Source organism: Phalacrocorax carbo, chromosome 12 (assembly GCF_963921805.1).
Source record: "Phalacrocorax carbo chromosome 12, bPhaCar2.1, whole genome shotgun sequence".
NCBI lineage: Eukaryota > Metazoa > Chordata > Aves > Suliformes > Phalacrocoracidae > Phalacrocorax > Phalacrocorax carbo.
This window is the reverse complement of record NC_087524.1, coordinates 4,510,664-4,523,881: the sequence shown is the minus strand read 5'-3', so window position 1 is coordinate 4,523,881 and position 13,218 is coordinate 4,510,664. Positions and strand designations below refer to the sequence as shown.

At 42.7% G+C, this 13,218-nt stretch overlaps 1 protein-coding gene across 12 annotated transcripts in view; it reads right to left on the bottom strand.

Moving 5' to 3' along the window:
* HECTD2 (HECT domain E3 ubiquitin protein ligase 2) overlaps positions 1-12,881 on the bottom strand; it is a 41,192-nt gene extending 28,311 nt beyond the window's left edge. For 2 of the 12 annotated variants that reach the window (XR_010374946.1, XM_064463796.1), the window contains exons 1-3: positions 12,307-12,876; positions 5,986-6,115; positions 49-187 (exon numbers count right to left, since the gene is read on the bottom strand). Coding sequence is in view for 8 of the 12 variants with exons in the window: in XM_064463796.1 (XP_064319866.1) it covers positions 49-187; positions 5,986-6,115; positions 12,307-12,543 (506 nt within the window). In the remaining 4 variants the exon portion in view is untranslated. Of the gene's footprint in view, positions 1-48; positions 188-5,985; positions 6,116-12,306 lie in introns of all 12 variants that reach the window. The other 10 variants (XR_010374947.1, XR_010374948.1, XM_064463792.1 and 7 more) reach the window with 8 other exon arrangements.
* Between the last annotated feature and the right edge of the window lie 337 nt (positions 12,882-13,218).

Here is a 13,218-nt window from a genome sequence, read left to right as displayed (position 1 = left end):
AAGTCCAAAGAAAGAGAAAATATTTCTAGAAACACCAGTGTAACTTACTGAAAATCTTTCACAGTTTTGGTTCGGATGGGAAGGGAAGGTTCAGGAGGAATTGGTGCTTTCAGTTCTTGGGGTAATGTATCTATAGAGATGCGCTGCTTTTGTCGTACATCGAGGCAAATAGGTGGTAGGTCTCTCACTTATTAAAAAAAAGAACACAACCAAAAAAGCCAATAAATAAATAAGTACAATGCAATCATATAAACAGACAGTTAGCTAGTGAAATATAGATATGGGGGGGGAGACAGGACATGGGACACCAACCCCAAAAAACTCTCCCTGCCTTCTGATTCTTTGTCTTTTAAATCTTTACTCATCCAAGTACTTTTCTTACCATGTGGCTCATCCCAGAAAGCATGGAAGCTTCCACTAACTGAAGGGAAATAAAACCCTACGAACAAACACTGTGTCCTGAATCTGTAACCAAGTCTTTGTGAACAAAGTGCTTCCTTCTGCCAGAGGAGGGAGAAAATTGGCCAGTCTGTCTCCTATCTAAGGCTTTCCGAAGGACAGCAGTCTCCACTATTTTATAAATGAACTGCTGGACAAAGTTGCAAACAAATTATTTGTCTATTACAAAACCAAAGAAAACCAAGACAGATTTTCACAAATGAATTGTTGGCATAGTGCTACAAAAATACCAAAAAAACACAAAAAACAGCTGGTCCTCTGTATTTCAATTCATTATTAGGGAAAATAGCAAAATACTGTACTTACATAAGATGCACTGGTATTACATCAGTAATAACACCCTGGTATACAAACAGCAGCATTCACATCACACAAGAAAACCTCAAGTTCATATAGAAGTTCATTTCTAGAAATGAGTGCTGCAGAATTTTCATTAAATCTATTTGTAGCTGTAGATGGTCAACCTTCTAAGCATTAAGCCAAGTGCCTATTCTGAACATCACATCTATGTGAACCTATAAGGAACTCAGGCTAAGCAAGTTAGAACATAATTAAAAAAATAAATTCAAAGGATGTCATGGAACTATAGAGTTACCCAGGGTGATCCTTTGCTGTTTGAAAGACAAACGGAGCCGCCCATGACTGGCAGCTATTAGCCACTAATACTAGTGTTGTCCATTATTGTATTTACAATATATGTTGTAAATATTGTAATGTACAAACTGTAACACTGGTGTTCCCTGCATCTAAGAAAAATCTCAAGCACAACCACACCAAAGTCCAACTGTTTTCTGATGTACAAGGACAAGTCTTCAGTTTTTCCATACTGTGATATGTAATTTCAGCTAGAGCTGACTGTGGATCATCTACAGCCTCCTAAAAGAATCTCTCCAATAAACTGAATGGGAAATGCAAGTTTTCTGTCTTGCAGAGAATTGCTGTTAAAACAGTAGCATCTTGAAACATTTATTCTCAATAAATTTGGCTGTCTATTCTAAGTATAAATAGCAGTGCTTTAACAATGTCTTTCTATTCTTCTCCTTACTTTATATTTGATCCGAGAACATTGTATAGGGTTTGCGTGGCAAGTTTTTGGTAGTGGAGGGCTGCAGGGGTGGCCTCTGTGAGAGGAGAGATGGGGCTGCCCCTGTGTCAGATGCAGACAGCTCCAAAACAGACCCACCACTGGAATCAATGATGCAGGTAGTGCCTCTGTGATAACATATTTAAGAAAGAGTAAAAAAACCACCGCTCAGCAGCTGAGAGAGGAAGGATTAAAAAGAAGAGAGAGAAATCATCCTGCACAGACCCAGATCAGTGGAGAAGGAGGGGAGGGGGTGCTGCAGGCTCTGGAGCAAAGATTCCCCTGCAGCCAGCGGAGAAGACCATGGTGAGGCAGGCGGTGCCCTGCAGCCCATGGAGGGCCACAGTGGAGTAGATATCCACCTGCAGCCCATAGAGAACCCATGCCTGCACACGCTGCTGGCAGGAATTGTGGCCTGTGGGGGACCCACACTGGAGCAGGCTGTTCCTGAAGGACTGTACCCTGTGGAAGGGGCCCAGCCTGGAGCAGTTCTTGAACTGCAGCTTGTGGGAAGGACCCATGTTGGAAAAGTTTGTGAAAGACTGTATCCCGTGGGAGAGACCCCGTGCTGGATCAGTGCAAAGCAGGAGTAGCAGAGATGAAGTTTTATGAGCTGACTGCAACCCCCATTCCTCACCCCCTGCACTGCCTGGGGAAAGGAGCTAGAAGAGCAGGGAACAAAGGAGTGAAGCTGAGTCTGGGAAGAAGGGGGGCCAGGGGAAGGTGTTTTGAGTTTTGCTTTTCTTTTGTTTAACCGGCAAGAAATTAGTATCTTCAAGTCAAGCCTGTTTTGCATGTAACAGTAATTGGAAAGTGGACTCCCTGCCTTTATCTCAACCCATGAGCTGTTTCATCTTGTTTTCTCCCTGTGTCCTGCTGACGAGGGGGAGTGATAGAGCAGCTCAGTTAGTGTCTGGCAGCCAGCCAAGGTAAATCCACCAAAAACACAAAAAACCCCTTCCAATGCAGTATACACAAACATCCATTTTATGACAGTGTCTTCTCAAATATCCTTAAAATGCTTTTTTTGGTCTGATTTATACTGCGTGTTTTTAAAAGCATTTACATGAATTATGACGCATGTTTGGAAACAAAGGCACTGTATAAAAGCACCCTCAAAATTCAAATATATTAAACCAAAATCCTCTATGAATTGTCTAAGAACCCCCTAAGCCACAATTCCAAGAGTTGTTGTTTTTTACAATTAACTAAACATCAAAGTAGCATCACTACTCCGCTGTCTACTTCATTTATCACAGCAGGGAAATAGTTGCTAACAAAATCCCCCAAACCCAAAGGCAGATTCTCTTCACTCATGCTAATGATAGAGACACTGTCATTGTGATTCAACTCAGCCACCATTTGTCAGGTGGTAATAGATCAGAGCTGCCCTCAAATCCCCCAAGTATGGCACCAATTATAGGTATGGAACCTTGCCCACTCTCACAGGTGGATTAAAGAGAGGAGCAGTAATTTAAAAATCACAGTGGACACACAGTTACTAAACTAATTCAAGCCAAGGTGTCAAACAAACCCACCACACAAGTGCTCTGCTATTGCACATCATTCTCTGAAAACAGGATGGACTGACTTAAAAAAACCTAACGACTATGTCTTATTTTTATACTCTGAGAAAGACAAGTCATTCTAATTCAGCTCTCATTCTGCCTTCTCAATTTTAAATGGATTAAACATTGAATTATAACCAGCTGAATACACTGAAATAAGAAAAATATTATCTCCGCATCTGCAGAAGAGACAGCTGCTGACAGAAGCTGTTTCTAATTTCAGTAAATTGAAGCTGCAGGTGCTAAGCTGGCAACTTGTACCCTTGCCAGTGATATAATTTTCTTTGAAATATATGCAGCTTAAATTAGATATACAAAATCTGAGTTTTAATAATATGTTTAATAAATACTGTCAACTTCAGTATGTTTTGCCATAATTCAAGTCTATTTGTAAATAGATTTATTTATCTGACATTCAAAAATATTAATTACGATCTGTTACTTGAGTTCCATTGAGGAGAAACTTGAAACTTTATGTATTGAGCTGATGAGCAGCAATAACACAGTATTACAAGACAAGAAAAAGCAATCATTTCTGGCTGTTTGCCCAGTCACATCATGTAAAAAGACTCAGCAATTCATGACTACTTAGGGAATGATCGAAAACTTTGAGGAAGAAAATCTTACTGATGCAAAGCAGAATTGACCGACCAAGCATCATTCCTGAACTCCAGAACAGGAGAAGAAGCATTTTTAAGTGAGGAGTTTGTTTCAATTATTTTTTCCATAGAACACACTCAAAAAATTTTGAGTGCACCTTGGACTGTTAGCAAAAATAATCTGGTTTTACATAGGCAGGTTACTCTGATCCTGAAATTACCAGAATATCTGCTCAATGTTACCCATTCAGGTCAATTTCAAGAATATATCCTTGACTAGAATAAATATGGCCATGCATTAGTGTGGCCAAAATTGACAGCTAAGTACTTACAAGGTGGTAATTACAACCAGGACAGTATCATGTGCAGCAAGAACCCAGTGCATGTTGAGAGAGAGGCATGTTTAGAGTTTACCATTCTTGCCATGTACAAAAAAAAAAAGAAAAAAAAAGCTGGGGGGGATGACGCAGAATTCTTCTATATAGTAAAAAGAATTCTGCAAAAGGGTATTGTATTTTTCACATTGCTTGGCCCAATACTAGATTTAATTTTACTTTGTCCTAAATTATTAAGCAGCAGGCTTTCATATCATAACATAAGATTGTATTAAGCAACTATTCAGACAGAAGATGGGCAGGAAACAATTAAGGCTTAAATAATGAAAGACAGTAACTTGGAGTCTATGAATCAACGGCATGCATGTTTCTGTGAAAAGGCTAGCAGCTGAGTAGTTAATATTGACAAGAGGTCACTTTTAGCTTCTGAGGAAAATAAAGTTACCCAAGAAAGGCAAAACACCTCTTTCCTCTGAGGACTTTCAGATTCCAACAATATTGCAATTGTTTACATGCAATTCACATACGACAACTTTTCTTTAAAAATATATATGAGTGCGCAATGGCCACCTGAAGGTTGTTCTTCCGGCTTTGTTAGCTCAACCTTACAGCACTTTGTAAGAATCAGCAGAGCTCTGACCTGCTTTGCAGCATCATCTTCTTTGCTTACCCCAAGTATTGCTCTCAAAAGCACCACTTCTACCTTAACTCCTCTAAGTTATGCAGCAGTGGGAGAATTCTTCCCTGGCTACCTCCAGCCACCTTGGTTTCCTTTGTGTAGTACAGTGTGACTCGAGCAAAGTACAAAATCCTACCAAGCTGTCATTTACACGTAACTGTCTTCTGTGTTTCAGCAATTGCCTTTTTTTTAAGTAGAAAGCACCTCCTTACTCCGTAACAAAAATTGCTTAAAAAAAAAAAAGAAAAAAAAAGTCTTGCATTGACTTCTACTTTTGCAGTGTAGCTAGAAAGGATACAAAGATTATTTTAGTAAGGATCTAATCCTGAAAGGTGTAAGCCACCTTTTTTTGCACAGCTTTGAAACTGACAATTCCTGCCCATAGTTTTGTTTCAAACTGGCACTACTGAGGTCTCTTAATTAATGCAGTCTTTTTCTTTCTAGCCTCGAATTCGCTGAGTGCTATAAAGACTTGGAGAACCCCAGCATAATAAGGCTGAGGGGGGCCTGCTCAGAGGCAAGATCAGTACAAACCTGACAAATGTTTGTACAGCTTTTTATCAAAAGTCATCCCAAATTCCTGAAATTCCATATCCTAGCCCAAAAACCTAATAGAAGTTTCAGGTCTAACCCCAATGTCATCTCATGTGGCTTCACAATTCTAGCCTACCATACTGAATACACAGCTCCACTTTCTATCTTTTCATTGATTATCGTTCCCTCATCATGCTACAACCACCTTCCTTCTTGCCTTTAAAGCTGTTCAGAACTTACCAATCTTTGCCTGTGAATTTTTGTGTCATCACTGGCCTTCACTTTCACTGAAAAAATAGCAACTTTCAGCAACTGTCTCCCTTAAGAGCCCTATTCTTGCCTAATCCCTGCCATCCTACAGATAGCGACAGAAAAATCTTCCCCCCAAAGTTCCGACACAATTTCTAGAGCAATGGCCATCTGACTGCAGTTAGACAAACAGTATCTGCAGATGGGCTACTGATCTGTAACTTTCTTTCAAACTTCATATGATTATTCCATTCTCCAGGTCTATTTGTTTTTCTTATCCAACTTGTCTCTATGACATAACCTCTACAAGAGGACAGACTACAATATATATCACTGCCTGTACAACGTACAGCACAGCACAATTTAATGAAGTCTAGAATTCTAGATTTTCTGGCACTACCACAATAAATATATTGGCAGAACAGTGAGCACCTTCTTAAATTGGTGACTAAGTAACACAGGGCTTTTATTCTCTTACCGTTTTTGATGTTGGGTATTACAAGTTGCGTAGGTGAATTTCTGTTTCCGATGCCTTCTTTCTTTTGGTTGATAGTGGTGATGAAGTTGCTGAAAGTGGAAAACTGATTTTTGGCTCCTCTCTCCAACCCCTGTAATTAAGATGACAGCATGCTATAAAGGGCTAATACATTACTGCAAGAATAATCTTACTCCTGAGGTATTACACAGAATACTTAAGTATCTCTTACCTTGAAATCAGATTGGTAATACCTAAATAAAACATGAATAATGATTCTGCAAGTTTGTTTCAAATTGAATCAGGAGACATACCACAAAATTCCTTTCCATTACATTCAAAAACCTCAAGTATGATTTTGCAAGATATGAAGATATCCTTGGATTACTGTGAGGAAAACACAATACAATTAGAATGCTTTCAACAATATTCTAACATTCTGTATCCTAATTTCTAACTACTTTTATATTCCTCACTACATGCAGCTCAGTTTAAACAGATTAAAGTGTCACATATTCCTTTTTCCAAATAAGCCTAACATGCTTTCAACAAATTTCCCAAAACCTGAAATGTCGGGCAATAAATGCTATGTGAGCTAACCTGCTAATAGAATTTAAATGCTGGCTACCTGGGTAAAAACCCCAGTGATTCGAGAACATCAGCATCAGCTGCCACTGAAGAAAGGCTGACCAACAAACATTTGTTAAGACCGTGTTTAAAAAAAGAAATGCTTGAGTACCTATATGTGCTGCCACCAAGGAGTCTACACAAACCTTTGCTAAGGAATGTTGAGTACTAATGTGTTTTAACACTGAAGAGAAGTGAAATCACTCAGACTTCCAAAGAATTGTGCCAATCACACTGTTTGACACCGAGTGCTATTAAATATAGTTATTTACTCCGGAGAATTTGCAAAGTATAGGTGGGTTAAGGGGCTTGCCCAAGTCCCTGGACTTAGATTTGTCATTCCCAAATGGCAGAAGTCACATGAGGATTTTAATTTCCATCTCAGGTCCAAGTCATCAGTTGATAGCAGGCAAAGGTAGATCAACTCAAAAAAAAAAATAGACACCCTCTCCCTGAACATCATGATTTTCAGCCTCATGTTAAACCAAAGATTCCTTTGCTTGATATCTTCTATCTGCACTCTCAGTTAGAAAAAAAAGTTTTCATGCGAATCAAAACTGTAATTCGCCAATGGAGAATAAAAATTCTAGAATAACTAACGTAATTTCCTACCAATTTTTTTTTAAAACCCATGTATTTCCCTTTCCCATTAGGAGTAGTAAATTTGGACTAAGACTGCAGCCAGAGTTCTGAGGAAAGCACTTCACTTCTACCACAACATCCTGAAATATCACCAGGAGGGTAATAACACAGCCAATAAACCTGCCATGCCACAGTGTACACAAGCTGGTACGCTGCCAGGAATTTTAAATAACCGTGGCACAAACAGCCATTTTTCCATGGCTTATAACTCAACAAATTATAAATTTGAACAATCAGCAGGACTTCTGGCTTTAAAAATACCAAGTTTCAATTTCTAGCTCCAAATTCCTTGTATGCAACAAGCATTAAAAAATAAAATTCAATTACCACTATAATTTTAACATTAACTTTTTCTTTTAATCTATAATCTCTGAAATATCATTAAGATGCTTCTTAAAAATCACCTGGCACGTGACTGGAATAAAACAGACCATGAACAAACATGGCAAGACATGACTGATTGAAAAAGGACTTAAACAAATCCAGATCTGGGGTTAATCTGCTGTGTCACAAAACATTATGCTCTAGGTAGAAAACCTCTGGAGCTTGGACTAGTCTCATTATGATTAATAGGGAATAGAGATCATGGATGATTAAGAAGAGGAGCTTCTATTGTGACAGCCTTTATGACTGACTCAGCTTTCTACTCCAGCCATAGCACTGAAAGAGTACAGTTGAACAGTTATTTAAAAAGGTGGTTCTTAATGCCACCTTCCTCAGCAGCGATCAGAAAGAACAACCCCTGCATGTGCTATTTAACACCATAATCTCGCTCCAAGTGCGGTTCCAACAACATTAGACAAACATATGGACAAAGGCTTTACTGGAAAGCCCTGGAGGAATACTGGGAAACTACATGCTCATTAATAAGGATCTCTGACACCTCCTGGGAGAGTAATCTAGGACAGGTGTACAGCACCATGTCATACTTACAAAATTTTGTAGGAGGTCAGTGAGCCTCTAGGGCCTAAGACTCTACACACATACTGCCATCAGGAAATGGAACCGCCACATACAGAATACTTAGGGGGGGTAAGTGGATCAAAGCAATCTTTAATCCTCTTTTTATAGAGCATATTAATAACTCACAGCTCTGCTGGCTTCTTAGTGCAAGTTTTCCAGAGCATTAAGCCCTCCGTAAGACTGGAGAGGTACTAGCATTATCCTTGATAAAACTATTGATCTGCTCAAGGGTAGGAAGGCTCTGCAGAGGCACCTGGACAGGCTGGATCGATGGGCTGAGGTCAATTGTATGAGGTTTAACAAGGCCAAGTGCCAAGTCCTGCACTTGGGTCACACCAACCCCAGGCAGTGCCCCAGGCCTGGGGCGGAGTGGCTGGGAAGTGCCCGGCGGAGAAGGCCCTGGGGGTGCTGGCTGACAGCCGGCTGGGCATGAGCCAGCAGTGCCCGGGTGGCCAAGGAGGCCACCAGCCCCCGGGCTTGTGTCAGCACTGGTGTGGCCAGCAGGAGCCGGGCAGGGATGGGGCCCCTGTGCTCGGCCCTGGGGAGGCCCCACCTCGAGTGCTGGGCTCAGGTTTGAGCCTCTCAGTACAAGAAGGACATCGAGGTGCTGGAGCGTGTCCAGAGAAGGGCAACGGAGCTGGGGCAGGGTCTGGAGAGCAGGTCTGATGTGGAGCGGCTGAGGGAGCTGGGGGTGTTTAGCCCGGAGAAGAGGAGGCTGAGGGGAGACCTTATCGTGCTCTGCAACTGCCTGAAAGGAGGTTGTAGTGAGGTGGGGGTTGGTCTCTTCTCCCAAGTTAGTAGTGATAGGATGAGAGGAAATGGCTTCAAGCTGTGTCAGGGTTGGTTTAAATTGGATATTAGGAAAAATGTCTTTACTGAAAGAGTGATGAGGCATTGGAAGAGGCTGCCCAGAGAAGTGGTAGAGCCACCATCCCTGGAGGTATTCAAAAGATGTGTAGACGTGGCACTTGGGGACATGGTTTAGGAGCCCTGGGGGGTGTTGCATTGATGGTTGGACTTGATGATCCTAGAGGGCTTTTCCAACCTTAATGATTCTATGGTTCTATATTTTTCATTATTGAAGTTAAAGTAGATGGTGAAAGTAAGTCCAACTGCAAAGAGCACACACAGAGTGCTTTCTGGGAAGAGGCAAAAGACTATCTGGAAGAGTTACCTAAAAATCATACTCTCTAGCCCCAACATAACTCACTCAAGACGCATGTGTACATAACAAGTAGGCCAGTGAGGAGTAAAAGGTTTTCTTCCTTCTGCAAGAAGACATGGAAGATGCTCAGATTACCTAAAGGCAGCTGTTAATGTAACAGCCTACTCAAGATGTAGGTTTTTCCCTTCCATTCATATCTCAAAAGTCGTAACATAGGACTGGTTTAGCTTTACAGAAGTCCCTACTTGTTCCTGCTTACCAGGAAGCAAGTTATTTAGCTTCCCACAAGTTTCTTTTCAGAATCTGAATACTGACCTCCAAACCCTTATCCCTTATGCATTATTTCTAGTCACCATTTGGCCCATAAGAAACACCTGTACTCCTTACAGGAACATGTTAATTTATTCATGGACTAATTTGATCTCTGCAGCTTTCCTTAGAAATAAAAGCCAAAAATTAAAAAAAAAAAAGAACCAAAAAAGAGTAACCATTCTTCTCCAATTCCACACGGCCCTCAGCTAGAAAAAGCTACAATATGAATGACAATAGCAATAGTCACATAATCCCTTTATTCCAAGCTGCAGCCATCTTAAACTCCAGATGAAATATCTTTCACGCACATGCTCTCAGGAGAAAAAGGATACCATGGTTATCTATTGACTTACTAAAACTCTGACCTTTACCACAGCTATTGCTGAGAATGGAAACTCCTTAAACGATGTGTCACACCTTCATATTGCCTTTGAGGAAGCTCTAGTCATGCCACATCAGTTGCACAAATCTGTAGTGGGTCTTTAGTGCACTGAAGAAAATGTCAGCTAAACGAAATCTGGGGAGATGTTCTCAGACAAGGATATCTGAGGCTCACTTCATATAGGGACAGGGTATAGTACCTATATCAACACAGTCGTCATATGATGGCTATAGATTTAGAAATAGGCAGAGAGAATAGAAAAATTAATCTGGAGTATCACTATATTTGTAACAGGTATGTATTTTTAAAGGAAGGGAATTTTAACAGGAAAAAAAACCCTATGAATAAGTTGGTTGTTTTTTTTTAAAGAGTAATTTCCTCCTTTTTACATCACATCAAATTACAAACTTTCCCCCAGTTTAACGAGGAGGAAGCTGAGAACATATCTCTCTCTTTAAAAGTGTTTGAGAGGATTTGGTTAAGTAACACTGATTATTTTTTTTTTATATATTCAATCAGAACTTTTAATACAAGAACTTGCATTAAAATTACACTATGTAAGATGAATCTCATAACATACTTCACAAAGCCCTAGAATTAGATGTGTAGGTTGGTCACAACTAGGGCTTAGCACACCAACAGTCCAACACTTCCTTTAGGGCAACTCATAAAGGTCTTGCAAAAGCATACCTGCATTCTTTATTTGGAATATTTGGATCAAAAACTGCATGCTGTTACATACAGAGAAATCCAGGGTTATGGAAATATCTATTACAACTGTCCGCAAAACTCTCCCTCTGTAACATACTATTAAAACCCACAGCAGCTCTTCATAAATTCAAAATCCCACATGTATTTGACAAGCCAACACACCTAGCCAGATCTGAGCTCCTCTGTAGCAGGTCAACTGAGGCAACGTACACCCTTGGGCAACAGTTCAGAGGTACACCAAGGGTGTCCAACAGTTCAGAGGTGCATGAAGGATGTCCATCTACAAACAAGTTCTTCTGATTTTTTTAAGGCAGCGTGAAGCCTACACGGCTGCCCAGTTGCACACATTTGTCATTAGCTGAGCTAAGCCTGACATGTTTTAGACCAGCACTTATACCTTTATTCTAAGGCACTAGCATGTGCCACTCAAATTCTGAAGTGGAGATTTTCAAAAGGTACAAATAACTCCTGGGCACTTGTCCCTGGCAGACTTCTCCCACCAAATCTGTATTTGAATCACAAGAACAAACACATTCTTCCACATTCAGACAGATCTGCAAAACTGAAAGTCTTCAAAAAATTGGAACATTGTAGGCAAAACACAAAATTGGCAGAACCGCTCCAAGGAGTTTGCAGTTTGCCTATGATTACTTCATTTAACATTACAATTATTTCACGACAGTCATAAACATTAGATGCTCAATCTTTTAAACTCAAATTATGTCAAATGATAATTTCTAGTAAGTCAGATACTTACCAGAACTGTTGAATTAAAATCTCCTAACTGTATTACTTACTACAGGACTGGTAAAATTTTTGCTCTGTTGTTGGACTGAAGTTACAGAAAGCTTTAACATTTAGCTACGTAAGATATTCAATTCATGCCAGGAAAATTTTATGTTTTGTAATATTGTATGTTCAGCAGAAAGAAAATCATAACTGCAGTAAAGTTAAAAATCTTAAATGAGGCTTCTGAAATTAAATTATTCTGGCAGATATCCTTCTCAAAGTTTTTACCCGCGTTAACTCATTCATCAATTATCGCAGTGTTTTGTCACCTTTGCTTTAATGCAATGTAAAAAACGGAAAAAATCTCTTAATAATAAGTTAAAAATACAAAAGTATTTTCCAGTTAGCTATCTTGTATTAAGTGTATTAAGAGCCGAAACCCTCCACCCCTGAAAACCCTCAACGAACACTCACAATGCTGCAAACCCTCAGTCATGACTAACCCAAAAGAGCAGAGCCTTGTAAAATGTTAAAGAACTATAAGTAGACAGAGAATTTATAGCTTCATTATGTCACCGCTTACAGATGCACTTGTTATTTTTAAGAAACTTGAATGAAAGCCTCTCAACGGAAAAGAACATGAACGAAAACGAACACGATGCTCACCACCACCACCACCACCTCCACCACGAATAACGCGGCAGGGAAGCCGACAGCGGGGCCGGGGCCGGCAGCCCCGCTCCCCGGGCGCTGAGGGGTCGCTCGGCCCTGCCGGCGGCCGCGGGAGACCTACCCCGGCAGCCGCGCTGGATGCCGACGGGACGGGCGGCAGTTTCTCTCGCTCCTTTTCTTTCTCCCCTTCTTCTTCCTCCTCCTCCTCTTCTTCCTCCTCATCCTCGCCACCCTCTTCGGCCGACGGGGACGCCGCGCTGCCCTGCTTCAGCTCTGCGCCCGGCGGGAGCCCCGCGCCGGGGTCGGCGGGGGGGAGGTCGGCGGCAGCCGTGGCCGCCGGCGGGCTCTGCAGCGACATGGCCCCGCTCCCGGCCGCCCCTCTCTCGGGGCCGCCCGCGCCTCTCCTCTCACGGCAGCTCCCGCCGGCACCCGAGCCCCAGCGCCCGCGCCCTCTTCTTCTTCTTCTCCTCCTCCCTCCCGCCGCCGCCCCCGAGCCGCTCCGCGGACCCCCGCGGGCACCCCCAGCGGGGCTGCCGCGACAATGCAGCAGCCGGCGCTCAGACACCCCCGCACGGTTCGGCACGGCACGGCGGGGCGGGGCGGGGCGGAGCGCGGCCCTGCCGCCCCCGCCGCGGCCCCGGCGAGGGGGGAGAGCGCGGGAGGCCGCAGAGCGGAGGCGGCCGGCGCCGCCGGACACCGCTGCCCCGACGCCCCCTCAGCCACCGCGCCACCTACAGACGGCGGCGCAGAGAAGGCCTTCTGGCCGCCATGTTGTTTATGGGCGGCTCATAGAAACGCGCTTGGCGACCGGGGGCGCCACGCGGGGGCAGCGGAGGACACGGCTACGGAAACTGCGTAGCGCAGGAAGAGCTACTGTGCCGGCCAGGCGGCGGCCGGGCGTAGGGGAATCGGGGCTGCCCTCCGCGCTTTGCGCAAGCGCTGCGAGGTGGCCGCGGCTCCGCGGGGGCTTCACTCGGCGGGGTGGGGGTGGGTGGTACCGCCGAGCCCCGGGGGCATGGCAATGAGTAAATAC